Source organism: Capra hircus, chromosome 24 (genome assembly GCF_001704415.2).
Source record: "Capra hircus breed San Clemente chromosome 24, ASM170441v1, whole genome shotgun sequence".
NCBI classification, from domain to species: Eukaryota; Metazoa; Chordata; class Mammalia; order Artiodactyla; family Bovidae; genus Capra; species Capra hircus.
This window is the reverse complement of record NC_030831.1, coordinates 42,615,511-42,632,407: the sequence shown is the minus strand read 5'-3', so window position 1 is coordinate 42,632,407 and position 16,897 is coordinate 42,615,511. Positions and strand designations below refer to the sequence as shown.

Genomic DNA, 16,897 nt, shown 5'->3' with positions numbered 1-16,897 from the left:
GCAGAGGAGGGGGTCTGTGTGGGAAACCAGAGCTGCTGTCCCACCTGCCTTTGCCCCACGCCCCCGGCAGGGCCTGCTGGTGACCGTGAATGGCAACCCCGTGGACTACCACACCATCCACCCCAGCCTCCCACTGGAGAATGGCCCTGCCAAGGCTGACCTGTACTCCACGCCGCAGTACCGCTGGGAGCCCGCCACTGCCTCCCCTGGTAAGAAGCCTGTGGGACCGTGGCCTGCAGAGCTCAGCATCTCTTGTCTTTGGTTTATCCTTCATCAGATGTGGTTCTCTTTCCTTTTCATCTCTAGGAGAGGTGTTTTCCTGCCACAGTCAGTCTGATGAAGCCCATTTCCTTAGATTCTGTCTAGATTTTGCCCCTATATCCTGCCCTGTGCATTCTGTCCTTGGTACAAAATAAGTGACCTAATGGAGGTAAGGGCTTCCCAAGTGGCACTCATGGTTAAAAAAAAAAAAAAAAAAAAAAACCCGCCTGCCAATGCAGGAGACCTACGAGACACAGGTTCGATCCCTAGGTTGGGAAGATCTCCTGGAGAAGGGCATGGCAGCCCACTCCAGGATTCTTGCCTAGAGAATCCCATGGATAGAGAAGCCTGGTGGGCTGTAGCCCATACGGTCGCAAAGAGTCAGACATGACTGAAGTGACTGAGCACAATGGGAATAAACTTTGAAAAACAGAAGGTAAAATATTTGAAACAAGTCATCTTGTTTGCAGTGTTAAACCTACATGCGTCTCTGTGTTTTAGTCTTTTTGTAATTTGATTCCACTATCGCGGTCCATAGTTTTCCTGGTTAGCGTATGAATGTTTTCTGGAAGAGTTCCTTTTGTCTAATAAGAAAACCAAGAGGCCCAAAACTTTGACTAGACCTTTCTCCCTTTTCCCTCAGTTTATCCTATTGAAGCACTAGTGGTAAAGAATCCACCTGCCAATGCAGGAGATGAAAGAGATGTGAGTTTGATCCCAGGGTCAGGAAGATCCCCTGGAGGAGGAAATGGTACTCCACTCCAGTACTCTTGCAGAGAGAATCCCATGGACAAAAGAACCTGGTGGGCTACAGCCCATGGGGTCACAAAGAGACATGACTGAATGACTTAGCACGCAACAATCCTGTTGAAAGAGAGCTGCTTGTTACTAGAGAGGACAAATTTGTGCTTGGGATGCTTATATGAAATTCACCTATGTGCATAAATTGTTATATAAAATAATCTGTCCCTCTAGAAAAGAAGGAGGAAGATAATGATGAGAAAGAAGAGTTTGAGGAGGAGCGGAGCCGGGAGGAGAAGAGGAGTGTCAAAGTGCACGCCATGGTGTCTGTGTTCCAGTTTATCATGAAACAGAGCTACATCTGTGCCCTCATTGCCATGATGGTGCGTATGCGCCAGAGTCCCGACTTCTGCTCAGATTCCACCCCACACCTTGCTCTGTCCTTGGGATAACGTTAGCGCTGGCCCGGATGGACTGTGCTCAAGCCCCGCTGGCTCCAAGCCCCACTGCCTCCTCCTACCAGCACGACTTCATCTTGATGTCTTGGCAGACAATGGCTGCTTCTGTTAATTTTTCATAGGATCTTTATACTATAGATTTCAAAACCATGTCCTCCTCTATGCCACTTAGCCTGATTTTAAATATTAATACCTGTCTCTCAAATTAACCTATCAAATCAGACTGTCCCCTGTTTTTCGGATTTAAAAGGACATGTCGGTAGTTTTTCTAAGTGGCTTTGAAGGTGTTCACATTAACAAAGGCCACTTTTATTTCTCTCAGATGATGAGGGTTATAGTCACATCTTGGATTTGAGTGAGACTATTACATTTGAACTGGAACAAATGCTTACCAGCCTGAGCACCAAACACAGTCCCCAAGAGCATTTTCCGGTTGTGATCATCTTCCCTGGAAGCTCCCCTCGGCAGCAGACTTTTAATCACAGCAGATCTCTTCTTTTTAGGGCAGTCCTAAGCAGCCGGGTCTGTTATGATGATAGGCGTCTTTATTCAAAAACACACAGTGCGAATATTTCATACCTTCAGATGATCCTAGAACTGCACACAAGAAAGAACGTGAAGCAGATTCTACGCCCCAACAACCGAGGGTCGTGTGTGACTGAGGCCTTAAAAATGAGAGAAGTTTAACAAAACGTTCCCAATTTGTTTTCCTCCCTTTTTCGTCCAAACAGGAATAGTGTACAGGGAAAAAAAAAAATTCTCCTGGAATTATAATATCTGTGCAGATTACTCTCCTGGGTCATCCACACAAAAGTGGCAAGGTCAGATCTGAATTTCGTTCTGGGATAAAGGTATTAACTATTACTGACCTCTGGTGGCTCAGCGGTAAAGAATCTGCCGGCAATGCAGGGGACCAGAGTTTGATCCCTAGCTTGGGAAGATCCCCTGCAGAAGGGAATGACTACCCACCCTAGTATTCTTGCCTGGAAAATTCCATGGACAGAGGAGACTGGAGGGCTACAGTTCTTGGGGTCACAAAAAGTCAGATGCAACTGAGTGACTACCACTTTGATAGCATCATTTCCAAGGAATACTGTTTTTCATGAAAATAATTCATGACTTAATAATAGCTCTCAGTTTCTCACTTCATTTTAATAAAAACAGTTTTAATTTCCATTTTTAAATTTCCATACGTTTTAAACAACAATTTTAAATAACTCTGTACTTTAAAAAACTAGCTTTGATTTAGGACACATTTGCAAGTTGCTGAGAGGAAGTATTTGTTCTGTGCTGACTTCATTCATTTATCTTATTTATCTCAATACTTATCTGCTTTCCAGAAGCAAAACAGACATAAAACATTTCAGACTTTGCAATAACCCTTGAAATTCATGATAGTCAAGAATATGATTTAACTCAGCCTCAACTAGAAAATATTTCTTAAAAATACATTTATGTATTTTTAATTGGAGGATAATTGCTTTACAACATTGTATTGGTTTCTGCCATACATCAACATAAATCAGCCGTAGGTATGCATATGTTCCCTCCCTTTTGAACTTCCCACCCACCTCCGACCCCATCCCACCCTTCTAGATTGTCACAGAGGCCTTTTCACAGAAATTTGGTATTGAAGATTATGGTAAAAGAGGATAGATTTCTTGAGGTTGATGATATTCATGAGCCTGACTTTCTAGAATGTTCTGGAAGCTGCCCTTTGAGATGTGTTCTAGGTCTGCCAGGGTTTGGTGTGACTGGAGGATGTCCTGCTCCATACAGGACAGAAGCTGAGGCTGGGCTCTCTGTTAGCCTGGCTTTACTACTGGGGTGCAGACATCTGACACTTCCTCCTGGCGATTCCCTGATTCCTATCACGTTTGTCTTCCCGGTGGGTCAGCTAAGGGGACCCTTGAAGCCAGCTCATCTGCTGACCCTGTGGTCCCGCAGCTTCCATCTCTGAGCCCAGCTTGGCCACACTCACCCAGCACCCGGGAAAAATAGCCAATCCCAAGCTGATTTGGAAGAATGGAGGAGGAAGCACTTAGGGTTGCGTTTCATCCAGCAAATCCAGTGAAAAGAAAGACATCTGGGCTGAAGGGCAAAGGGCACAGAGTGAAGCCGTCCCCACCCTCGCTTGACCCTCTTCCCTCCAGGAGGTTGAGGGCAGTGTCGGCTCACAGGGCAGCCTTGCTGCCTGCTTCGTCCCCTATGCAGCTGGGACGTTTCCCCCACAGTTTCACCATGATCCTCCCCACTAGTGTGAATGTCACTGAACTTTTCCTTGTAGACCACGTCTAACTCAGCAGAGTGGGGACTGTACCATATACTGACCGCCCCGCTTTCTCGCCCTTCCCCCCTGGAGGCCTGGAGCATCACGTACCACAGCTGGCTGACCTTCGTGCTGCTCATCTGGTCCTGCACCCTGTGGATGATCCGCAACCGGAGGAAGTATGCCATGATCAGCTCCCCCTTTATGGTTGTCTACGGAAACCTGCTGCTCATACTGCAGTACATATGGAGCTTTGAGCTCCCCGAGATTAAAAAGGTCCCGGGTTTCTTAGAAAAGAAGGAGCCAGGGGAGCTCGCCTCAAAGGTAAGTGGGCAGGGGTAAACGGGGCAGGGCATTCAGACAAAACAACGGTAATCAAAACAGTCATATCCAAGCAGGACTGTGCAAAAGTAGGTTCCAGGAATTCAATGCTCCTTGAAATCATAATTTTATTTTTCTCTTACCCTCAAGAAAATGTTAATATACACATGTGGGCACTTAGAAAAACTACCCCTTCAGCTTCCAGAAAAGAATGGGAGGATTCAGGGACTCTGTTTGCTGGGATGAAATGTTCTTTTTCCCCCATTTCTGTGGATTTCTTCAAAATAAGGAACACTGTAGACATAACGGGGCTCATAGAAAAATACATCTTCCTCTTCTACTTGTGCTGAGGTCCCAGGCAGGAAGGAGACCCCTGGCCCACGTCAGTTTCCAGCGCAGGTGGTCCTGTGCCTCTTCCTGGAGCATCCCAGGCATGAAGGCACCCCGGCACTGGACCGCACGCCAGCGTCCTCAGGAAAGGAGATTTAAAAGCTGGCGACTTTCAGATGCAATGTAGTGGGCGCCTGACGGTCTTGAGTGGATGGGCTTATGCAGTGTGCTTCCTCTGAAGGGCAGGGAAGCATAGTTGTGGTTGAACATGCTTACACTTCAGAGGCGTGATGCTCTGATCCCTATTGTCTCCTTCCAGATTCTGTTCACCATCACATTCTGGCTGCTGCTGAGACAGCACCTCACAGAGCAGAAAGCTCTCCAAGAAAAGGAAGCTCTTCTGTCTGAGGTCAAAATCGGAAGTCAGGAAAATGAAGAAAAAGGTAATTAGTGCATGCAATATGACCGGAAGAAGGGCCCCAGAGGACATCCCTGGAGGCTCTGCCCCAGACCAGAAGGAGGCCAGGCTGGATGTGAGCGGATAGATGACCACGTCCCAGGGCTGAATTCCTGCCCACATGGGCGTCCACTGGAGTTGGAAAGACCCTGGGTCATTTGATACACACAAAAGTGATCCCCACTGCAGGGCATTCCCTGGGTCCTCCAAGGTCACAGCTTCTTGAGTGTTAGTACCAAGAGAATGACTCAGATCTCCCAAATTCAAATCCTCTTGCCTTTTCAAAAACGAATGTACCACAAAGTCAAAAAAAAAAAAGGAAGATGATGTTTCGATGACACCTTCTGTAGTTTTAGACCCCACTCCATGGGTCAAATGAGAGTCACTTGCTCCCTACCTGCGTGAATGTGCCAATAAATACAATAAAATTTAATGCTCATAGAACAGCTTGGAGACCATTAGTGAGGCTTGTAGCATTGTCTGAAAAGGAAGCCGTAAATGTTCTCAGAGGCAGGGCTGGTAACTTTCAGATTAACCCTGTCAGGAGGAGAAAACCAACTCATCTTTTTCTTATAGTTTCTCATTTAGACCTAAACATTCGTTGTTTTTCAGCAACAAAAATCTTTAAGGTTTGAATCTTGACTATTTGAGTTTGGATGTCTGTTAACACAGTGATTAAATTCACCGGTTGCTTTATGTAAAGAACTGCTGGGGTCCAGCCCCGGTGGATCCAGGGAATTCGAAGGGTGGACGGCGTTGGCGTGAGAAAAACTTATTTATTGATTGATATGATTAGATTAAGAAACTATAGTAGGAAGATTAAGTGGAGGAAGAGGGCTGAATAGCTTGGTTTACCCGGAAGACCAATAAAATTCCAGACAAGGAATTTGCACCATCTACGTTGGGCCACCGGTGCTCACTTGAATATCTAAGGGTGCCTCGCCTTAGGCTTCCTTTCGCCCGAGTCTTAACAGCCAGGGCAAGTAAGTAGACTTGGCGGCCTCCGCGCCCCAGGTGGAAATTCAGCCTGAAATTAAAGTAAAGAGCAGAGGGAGGGAAAGGGAGAGAAGAAGAGAGAGAGAGACACACTGGGGAAACCAGTCCAGCGACTGGCTCCGGCTCCTATTGTTTAGAAGGCCTTATATACCTTTGATAAAACATGGAGATCAATGGGTAACACAAAGTTATGCAGCGTTAGCAGTCCAGACTCTTATCAAAACTAGGCTTTTCTCTCTGCATACCTAATTGTATACACAAGTCTTATGTAATTTACATCATCTTCCAGCCAAAAGGGCCAATTAACATTTTACAGCCTTTTTTCTGAAAAGGGTTTGTCAACCGGAAGACAGTTGTGTTGATTTTCCCAAGGTCTGGTGCCACTCTCAGAAAGCACTAAATAAAGTTACATTCTTACACAGCAAAGATACAGCAACTTACAAGTAGAGGAAGTACAGTGATTTACAGCAAAAGAGAAGCAATTAACTCAAAAGTCTAGTGTTGCTAACATCAAAACTACTATGTATCTTTTTCTATATCCTGCTTACATTGAGTAACATCCTTCCAGATGCCTAAAAGATAAAGAATATGGAGGCCTGGCAGCAGTCATTGAGTCAACAGTGAAAACCCTCCACCAGTATAATTTTTAACTCTTTAGAAAAGGCTCTGTATCTTTGAGATGCTTTCAAGCTTTGTGCCTCTCGCGGTTGGGGGGCTGTAAGCAATTCACAAGCGGTAAGAGGTCTGGGGAACCTGTTAGGCAAGCTAGAGAGCAATCAGAAGGGGTTAACTGAAACAGCCCTTTCAAATGCAGAAGACTAAAGCCCTGAATTGACTTTTTTCCAGAGAATATCAGAAAAGTGGATAAGCAGAGCACAAAAGCCAGCAGATTCTTATTTTTTGGGGGGGTGGATGCTCAGGAAATTCCAGAGGGAAAACCTGAGGTCTGATTAGCCTTGCCATCAGAGCTCTTGCCGCATGACCTTGTCATGGGTGGAATTCCTCACGCTGGCTCCCGGCAAAGAACAGTTCATTTAAGATCAACAGTTACTCTGACCTCTCACCCCACGTGCATTCCCCCTCACTCTGGATCTCCTGGTCATTTGAATAAGTTATTCAAATGATAGGTCACCTTAGGACCACAAAGATGAGTCCTATATGTTAGCATATTTTAAAGTAAGACCAAATAAGCTTTTACTTCCAATGCATAAAATTATTTTAAATTTAGTTAAATTATAATTAGTCCTGAAACCCAATTTAAATTATATTTGGCTTTGACTCAATTTTTTCATTCTATAAAATCATACTTTCTGGTTAACATTATTGCCAATAACCCAGATTCAATAAAAGACTGCTAGAGGCACACTGCAGTCAGAATCTGAAATTGTCAGAGTTAGTTCGGTTTGTGTTATTGTTGACTGTTTATTTCTCTTGATCCTACAGTAATTATAGCTATTGGACAATGCAAGTGAAATAGGTGTTATGAAAAGCTTGTATAAAAGTATTACAAAATGTGTTTCTTTTATGTTTCAGGAAGGTTAAGAAAGTGAACTATGATTAGTTCTATAAATTCTACCTTGTTTATTAGAACTGTCTAAAATTATTTTAAATCGTACGGTAATGCCTGAAGTGTGTGGCACCCACCTCACATGGGTAAGAGCGTGTGGTTCTGGTCCAGGGACCAGCTCCTCGTAACAGCAGGGTCTTCTGTCTTGAAGATGATGAACAGGATGTACAGGTAGACAGCGAGGCTCAGGAGAAGGAGGAAGGAGAGGAGCCGAAGGAGGAGCAGCAGGAGCGGAGAGAGGACGAGGACGAGGAAGAGGCAGATGAGCAGGACGTGATGAAGGTGCTGGGGAACCTGGTGGTGGCCCTGTTCATCAAGTACTGGATCTACGTCTGCGGGGGGATGTTCTTCTTCGTCAGCTTCGAGGGTAAAATCGTGATGTACAAGATCATCTACATGGTACTCTTCCTCTTCTGTGTGGCCCTGTATCAGGTGGGTGCTTGTGGCCCCTGGGTTGCCATCCTTGCATCTGTCCAGGGGTGTGCCTGAGCTTCCTTCGGCGAGGCTCTGAGTTACTGTGACCTCACGAACACATCATGTAAAGGGGTCGATGAAGAAAATTGGTTAGGGTGGCTTCCTTGTCTTATACAGATGAAGGGATAAAGATGTGGTATATTTATACGATGTACTATTGCGTAACCGTAAAAAGAATGAAATAGTGCCGTTTACAGCAACATGGATGGACCTAGAGATTATCATACTAGGTGAAGTAAATCAGACAAATACCATAGGACATCACTGACAGGTGGGATCTAAAATACAGCACAAATTGACTTATTTCCAAAACAGAAACAGACCTACAGACATAGAGAACAGACTTATCATTAACCTAAAGGGAAAGTGGGAGTAGGGATAAAATTAGAATTTGAGATTAACGTATACACACTACTGTCTATAAAAGAGATAGACAAAGACCTACAGAATAACATAGGGAACTATACCCAGATTTTGTAATAACCTATAAATGAAAAGAATCTATCTATATATATTATATATATAATACCTATAGCTGAATCACTTTGCTGTGCACCTGAAACTAACACAACGTGCGTGTGTGCCAAGTTGCTTCAGTTGTGTCTGACTGTGACCCTAATGACTGTAGCCACCATGCTCCTCTTTCTGTGGGATTCTCCAGGCAAGAATACTGGAGTGGGTTGCCATTTCCTTCTCCGGGGGATCTTCCTGATCCAGGGATCGAACCCAGGTCTCCTGTATTGGCAGACGGGTTCTTTACCATCTGAGCCACAAGGGAAGTCCTCAGATTCCAATCTACATTATCCCAACTCTATGAGCAACACAGCCTCAAAAACTGAAAATGAACTTGACTCTGCTTTCAGACATGTGTGAATGGAATCACCTGTTTTTGTTGAATGGAGCAGGTATTTTTGTGAGTGTTCCACTAACATGCTTTTTCCTGATTTGTTGTTCACCCTCTGACTCACAGGTGCACTATGAATGGTGGAGGAGGATTCTGAAGTACTTCTGGATGTCGGTGGTTATCTACACAATGCTGGTGCTTATCTTTATATACACATATCAGTTTGAAAACTTCCCAGGCTTGTGGCAAAACATGACTGGACTGAAAAAAGAAAAGTAAGTAACTGTGCTGGAGAGCAGGGTGGAAAGTGACCCACCGGGTGAAGTCGCGAGGGCGTGTTGTTCCAAACACCTTGCCAGGAAGGAAGTTTTAGTAAAACCTGACGTCATCACTGGCTGTGAGTTCCTCCAGAACAGAACTCATTGGTCTTGGTTTTTTGGGCTTCTCATAACATAGGCCTGAGCTTTTGACACATAATAGGTACTCAGTAAGAATTGACTGGACAGTAAATTCTCAGCCCCTTGTTAATGAAATGGCTTTTTCTAGTGTTTCATATGAAGCTCACCTGCCTGGCTCCTCACAGTCATGTGGTTCTTCTTCCTAACCAGAGGCTTGTAACACAGAGCATCAGCCTCCCTCCCTGATGGAGCCGGTGCTGAGATTCTAAGGAGTTGTTGTTCAGTTGCTCAGTTGTGTCTGACTCTTTGCAACCCCCCTGGACTGCAGCACGCCAGGCTTCCCTGTCCTTCACCATCTCCCAGAGTTTTCTCAAACTCATGCCCATTGAATCGGTGATGCCATCCAACCATCTCATCCTCTCTCATCCCCTTCTCTTCCTGCTCTCAATCTTTCCCAGCCTCAAGGTCTTTTTCAGTGAGTTGGGGCTTCCCATCAGGTGGCCAAAGACTTGAAGCTTCAGCTTCAGCATCAGTCCTTTCCATGAATATTCAGGAATGATTTCCTTTAGTATTGACTGGTTTATCCCCTTGCTGTCCAAGGGACTCTCAAGGAGTGGTTGGCATGGAAACTAGCAGTGATGAGCTGTTTCTCATGCATGAAATAGATAGGACTCTAGCCTTTTCTACTCTGCTCCTCTAAACTTCCTAAATTCCTTTGGAAATCGAACCAGGACTGGGCATAGAGCCAAGTGTCCAGAGGAGGAAACATAGAGCTAAGCACCTTGCCTGAGCCAGACATTCTTGTGCACCTGAATATCACCTGGAAGCCAGAGGGAGTCTGAGTCCAGTGGAGTTTACATTCTAGGACGGGAGACAAACCAAAAAACCTACTTTATGTGAAATAAATTACAAACTGACACATCTGTGAAGGAAACGAAAACAAGCTGAGGTAGTGAACAATGGGGACACAGTAGCTAGAGATGGAGTGGTTCAGGCAGGCTTCCCTGAGGAGGTGTCACTTTTAATTTTTTGGCTGCACCACTTGGCATGTGGATTCTTAGCTCCCCGACCCGCACGGATTGCCCATGCCCTCAGCAGTAAAAGTGCCAAGTCTTAACCACTGGACCACCAGGGAAGTCCCAGGAGATGTCATTTAAACTCTTGAAGAATAAGAAGGAGCTTGTCTTTAGAAAACTGGGTTGGGAACTGAGAGGTGGAAGAAAATTCCAGGAAAAGAGAACAGCAAATGCAAAGGGCCTGTGGCAGGACAGGGTTTGGTGAGTGTGCTGAACAGCAGGAAGGCTCACCTGCAGGGAGGGTGGAGGTCAGCCAGGTGCCTGGAGGTGCAGGGATCCTAGGTGATGATGGTTTGTGTCTCATTCTCGGTGAAACATCAGGTCTTTAAAGCACCCTTGACTGGCAGAGAAAGCAGTGATGTGTGGGGGCAAGAACAGACACAGCCAAGTGGTCAGCCAGCAGTGGTGGTGGGGGAGGTCCTATGATCGAGGATGGCGGCCTCACCTAGAATAGGGGGCACTAGAGAGGAAACAAGAGCACAGATTCCGGAGATGAGGGTGAAGGGATGTGGATGGTGGAGACAGGAAAGTGTGTTGGGGGAGGGGATGTCCTGACTTAGGCATTTTGCACGAGGTGAACGGTTGTGCTAGGGAAGACCCGGGTGGGGAGGGGGCGAGAACAGCTTAGCTGCTTCAGGAACATGGGGAAATGGAGACTTCTGTCTTGAAAATGTTCAGTATGAAATCACCGAGAAATAGTTGAATTCCGGTGGACATTTGGGTGCAAGAGCCCACCGGGGAAACCGCCCCGTTTCACAGGCTGGAGGACCTTGGCCTGAAGCAGTTCACGGTGGCCGAGCTGTTCACGCGCATCTTCATCCCCACCTCCTTCCTCCTGGTCTGCATTCTGCACCTGCACTACTTCCACGACCGATTCCTGGAGCTCACCGACCTGAAGTCCATCCCCAGCAAGGAGGACAGCGCTGTCTATAGGTGAGCGCAAGCAAGCTCAGCCAGACCCTCCTGTCCTCTCACTGAGAATCTCGACCTGTACTTGCCATGACAGTCAGCCTCTAAGTGGGAAAAAATGTGGAGTATTTGATCACACTTTATGAAACAGTAGGTAGTGCTTTGGGTTTCCTAGGTGGTGCTCGTGGTAAAGAATCTGCCTGCCAGTGTAGGAGACATAAGAGACAAAAGTCTGATCCCTGGGTCAGGAAGATTCCCTGGAGTAGGAAGTAGGACCCCACTACAGTATCTTTGCCTGGAGAATCCCATGGACAAAGGAGCCTGGTGGGCTACAGTCCATGGGGTCGCAAAGAGTCGGACATGACTGATCAACTTAGCATGCACATGGATGGTGATTTATTACATTTCATGGGTGATCTTGACAGACATGTGAGTTGGTCCAGAAGACCTGTGCAGACTGAGGTTCCTTTGCAGTGGCAATGTGTCTTTTGTATCTGGGGTGGTGGGGTGTTTTTAGAACGTTTACAGAATCTGGCTAAATTCAGAGGGCGAGTTTTCTGTTGCACTGACAGGTAGTAAGGAAGTCTCTATGAGTGAAAGCGTAGTACAGAATTCTCCTGTTTTGGGAAGGAAGGACCTCAGCTGAAAGGTTCTGCCATCTATGAGTAACCAGAGTAACATTTAAGGAAAGAGTGAGGGCAGTGTTTTCTGCCAGCAGTTCACTGTTGCTGTCTTCCATCAATAAATACTAATACAAAGTGTTTCCAAGTAGCTGATGGGATCTGTCTCACCCTGGCCATGTGTGTGGAGCCACAGTCGGTCAGCACACATCCATAGGCCTGCTCCATCTCAGGAACATTACAGGCATTTGCCTAATGAGCCTTGATACAGATTTTCCTCTCTGCTTCACATAATAGGCTGTGATTCAGCTTCTGGAAAACCCTTGTTGTGTAGATGAGGGAGCAAAGTGCTGCCTTCAGAGGAACACAGACACCACAGGTGAAAATTCCCAATCCCCTTCTCAAGGGAAACAGTGAGTCCACGGAAAGAAGATGAAGCAGTAATTCATCAGGCACAGCTCATGAAATGTCAGACTGTGAACATTCTGCTGTGCTAGGGGGTGGTTGTTCTTCAGTTGCCCAGTCATGTCCGACTCTTTGCGCCCCCATGGACTGCAGCATGCCAGGATTCCTTCCTTCACTTTCTCCCAGAGTTTGCTCAACTCATGTCCATTGAAATGATGCCATCCAATCATCTCATCCTCTGTCACCCCCTTCTCCTCCTACCCTCAATCTTTCCCAGCATCAGGGTCTTTTCCAATGAGTCAGCTCTTCACATCAGGTGGCCAAAGTCTTGGAGCTTCAGCAGTCCTTCCAATGAATATTCAAGGTTGATTTCCCTTAAGATTGACTGGTGGAATTATGGAAAACTGAATGTGTTGAACAGGGTTTCCTTAAGTACGTGAACGTGATTTAATTATGTGGCTTCTGAGAAAGGATAGCAGCCTCTTATCAAGATGCGTCCTTCTGTTTTCCTCTACTATCCAGCCAGCCCGTAACCCCCTCACCTGTCTGGACAGAACGGAGGCCCTGTGGTCTGGTCAGTCTGAGGCCATGGCTGGCCCTCGTCTGGCCAAGGCTCAGCCCCTAGCACCCCCTGAACTGTTACTTTTCCAAGAGAAGGGAAAGGGCGAGGCAAGGATGAGTAATGTCACCAGTATGCATGGCTTCGGGTCATGGGATTTCATTTTTTGGTTCTGTGAAAAGAAGAGTTCAAAGGACTCATCCAAGTTTGGTGTTTAGGGATTTCATGCAGGAGTTTCATATAAAAGTCCCCAAATTTCTACCTGGAGCATGGGGCATATATCCCATCTTTTTCACAACTCTTTTCCATTGTCATGTTTTCCTTACTAGTGATTTTTAGTCCCTAGGACCCTAGTAAGTCAAAATGATGAAGAAAGAGGTCTTTTCAGAATTGGATTGACTGTCATGCTTTGCCTTCTCTGTTCTTTCCCCCCGCCCCCCAAAAAAAATCCCAAATTGGGAATGATCAGTGCATTTTATCCCTTATATTGATTCTGCTCCTGTTGTTTCTATGAACAGCCAGCTATCCTTTGCCTGTTTTGTCTGCTGTTTGTGTGGTTTGTGTCTGCCCTGTAGGCAAGTGTCATTTGTGTCTGAAGCAGAATTCATCATGTTGAGCCTTCTAGAATTTATAGTTAGCATTATGAAAAATTTTATGACAAATCTTATGAGAAATTATTATTATTTCTAGGTAGACATTGTCAGGAATATCATTTCCCTTATATATTGATAAAATAGATACTATAACATAATTACAACATAATTATTATGCAATTAAACACTTAATAGTAAGATACTGAATGTCCATTCCTTATTTAAATATCTGTGACTGCCATGTGTCAATAATTTGTTTTTTTAATATAAATTTATTTATTTTAATTGGAGGCTAATTACTTTACAATATTGTATTGGTTTTGCCATACATCAACATGAATCTGCCACGGGTGTAAACGTGTTCCCCATCCTGAACCCCCCTCCCACCTCCCTCCCCATACCATCCCTCTGGGTCATCCCAGTGCACCAGCCCCAAGCATCCTGTATCACACATCGAACCTGGACTGGCAATCCTTTCCACATATGATATTATACATGTTTCAATGCCATTCTCCCATATCATCGCACCCTCCCTCTCTCCCACAGAGTCCAAAAGACTGTTCTATACATCTGTATCTCTTTTGCTGTCTCACATACAGGGTTATCGTTCTTTCTAAATTCCATATATATGCGTTAGTATACTATATTGGTGTTTTTCTTTCTGGCTTACTTCACTCTGTATAATAGGCTCCAGTTTCATCCACCTCATTAGAACTGATTCAAATGTATTCTTTTTAATGGCTGAGTAATACTCCATTGTGTATATGTACCACAGCTTTCTTATCCATTCATCTGCTGATGGACATCTAGGTTGCTTCCATGTCCTGGCTATTATAAACAGAGCTGCGATGAACATTGGGGTACACGTGTCTCTTTCAGTTCTGGTTTCCTCGGTGTGTATGACCAGCAGTGGGATTGCTAGGTCATAATAATTTGTTTTAAAAGGTACTATGACACTTACAGAAATAGAATGACTTTTTAAAATTTTAACTTTAGAAAAACCTCAGAAAACAGTATCTTGAATACAGATACTCAAAGGATTTTATGTTTTTTAATTCTGGAGAAGGACCAAGAATTAATGTTTTATGTGGTATTTTATTTGATAAGTGCACTCTGGACATTTAAACCTTTACAGGTCTCTGACCAGATGTGTGATTCTTTGAGGGAGGGAGGGAGGAAGAGGCTGTTGCTGTCAAGTGTTTCAAACCTGACTCTTGTCTGACTTCACGGTGCTGCCGAGCCTCGCTGTCTGGACACTGCGGGGCATGAAAGGTGTTGCTGACATGCCTGGTGATGCAGAGCTTACAGGACACAGTCAGCTCCTTCTCTCTGGCTAACACTCTCCTCTTTCTCTCTCTGACTGTCTCCCCACTGCCGCCTTGTGCTTCCTGCGTAGCCATGCCAAGGTCAATGGGCGTGTGTATCTGATAATAAATAGGTGGGTACTTCAACGTTTTCTCTCTTGGCTCCTTTTTTAAATGGTCTCTGGGGGTGTTAAGCACTTTATTAGCTTGTAAATGAAACTGACATCATCAGACAGTGGATATGGCCTCCAGGTATGCTATGGATGTCTTTTGCAAACCCAACCATTCGGTGTTTGGACTGAATGGTGCTGCTGAGTGGACTGAGAGGTGGCCGAGGGTCTTCAGCTGGCACTCGGCATTGGTCACCCTTTGGTAGAATTAGTCCTGGGCTTGCCTGCGAGCCCATGTCCCTCCTGAACACGTAATCAAGAGCTCAGCTCAAGAACCAGCTGCTCCACAAACCACCCATCTCTGCCGAGTCCCTGCTGAGCGTACCGGCCCTTCCTCTGAGTTCCTGGAGCACTTTCTCTTTGCTGCCGCCTCCTGACACTGGCCTTCAGCCCCATCTGCCTGCCTGTCTTATCTCCCCTGCCCACCACCTCCGCCCCTCAGGCCCTGGGTCCCTTGTACAATCCACCGCAGGGCTAATATCTCACCTACTGTGGGGGTTTAACCACTAGTGGGTATTCCTGAATGAATATCAACAACAATCTATGGTTAAGAGAAAATTAAAACACCAATTTCTTCAAGTATATATCTACTTAAAAGAGCATCATATAGAAGGATGGTATTTTACATGACAGATTTCACAATATGTTTGCCTTCTGCAAAAAAAAACAAAAAAAAAAGCCAAGTTGGGCAGCGTGCCTTATAACACATGCTCATAACCACAGGTAACAAAGTGTGAGCTCTGACACCTGCTGTGTGTGGAGTTATCCTCAAGTGCCCAAAAGAGAAGAGTCTTCAGGTCTAATTCACCAAAGCTCTTCTTACTCTATTGAGAGAATTAAAATATCCACTCCCATAACTTCACGTCTTAAGTAATCAAGTCAGTAATTTAGGTAGTAGAAGCATGTATTTTGCAATAAATCCACTTAACAAAATAACTCTTGGAAAGATTTGTAGGTTTTCTACTCCACTGTCTTTCCTCTTAAGAGGAATGCTGAGGCTGATAACCAAGTAGCAGACCCGAGGAGGCAGAACGTCTAGAAAGAGGTGTAAAAACTTAGTGCATCTCTGTGGAGATCTCTATGGAAGAGGAACGAGGTCGGGTGGGCCCCCTTTGGGGCCGGTTTTGGGGGCAACCTGAGAGAGAAATGTCAACCTCAAGTTTTTAGCTGCCAGCTAGAGAAGTAAGCTCCAGACTTGAAGCATAAGTCTTGAGCAGCCGTATCAGTCTTATCCCTCCTAACATAAAGAACCACACTATATCTGTCTCTCTCTCCCTCTGTGTTTCTGATAAATTCTTGACCATGTGCTTTAAGAGGAGGTGGCTGGGGTGCCCAAGGGGCAGAAGTGGTTTGTTGGGCTGTGACAACTGATACACTCAGCCCTCCATATCCGTGGTTTCTGCGTCCATGGATTCAACCAAAAACATTTTTTTATAAAAATCCAGAAAGTTCCCCAAAGCAAACTTGAATTTGCTGTGTGCAAGTTACTATTTCCATGGCATTCAAATAGTATTAGGTATTACAAGCCATCTAGAGATCATTTAAAATATACAGGAGGATGTGCATAGGGTTACAAGCAAATACTATAGCATCTTATACAAGGGACTTGAGCATCCGTAGGTATTGGTGTCCGTAGGGGTCCTAGAACCAATGTGCCAAGGATGCTGATGGTAGAGTTGGCTCCCTGCATTCCTCTTGAGGAAAAACATATGCCCATCAACCCTGAACTGACTCAGGAGTTCTCAGACCTAGATGCAGTCATCTAAAATAATTAAAAACTTGAAGCATTCCACCATTAGCTCAGTCTTCTTTCCAGTGAACTTTCGTTTTTGTCTGAATGCCCACATTTTAAGAAAAGTCAGAGCTGTGCCCCAGGGAGCACTCGCCCTAACAAACCCTCTCTCCCTGCACAGTGTGTGCTTCGGAAAGGCTGCACGTGAAGTGTGTCCAGTTTTGAAGGGACCTCTCTTGATTAGAATGATACGGTGAACCTTTTCTTGAGTAAATAAGCTTTCTTTCTCCCCAAATTTATTTTTGTATGCTCAGTGCTGTTTAATAAGGGGAATACTGTGTTTGTAAATGGGAGTTCCAATGAAAGAGGGGACATACCTATAACCAACTTCTGGGTCAATCACAATTTAGACT

General features: G+C 45.1%; 1 protein-coding gene across 1 annotated transcript in view; it reads left to right on the top strand.

Annotated features, from left to right (window-relative positions):
* PIEZO2 (piezo type mechanosensitive ion channel component 2) overlaps positions 1 to 16,897 on the top strand; it is a 255,503-nt gene that overhangs the window by 178,798 nt on the left and 59,808 nt on the right. Inside the window, exons 11-17 of the mRNA XM_018039712.1 lie at positions 71 to 209; positions 1,237 to 1,385; positions 3,823 to 4,053; positions 4,700 to 4,823; positions 7,552 to 7,832; positions 8,845 to 8,993; positions 10,952 to 11,125. Of these exons, the coding sequence (XP_017895201.1) occupies positions 71 to 209; positions 1,237 to 1,385; positions 3,823 to 4,053; positions 4,700 to 4,823; positions 7,552 to 7,832; positions 8,845 to 8,993; positions 10,952 to 11,125 (1,247 nt within the window). The remainder of the gene's footprint in view (positions 1 to 70; positions 210 to 1,236; positions 1,386 to 3,822; positions 4,054 to 4,699; positions 4,824 to 7,551; positions 7,833 to 8,844; positions 8,994 to 10,951; positions 11,126 to 16,897) is intronic.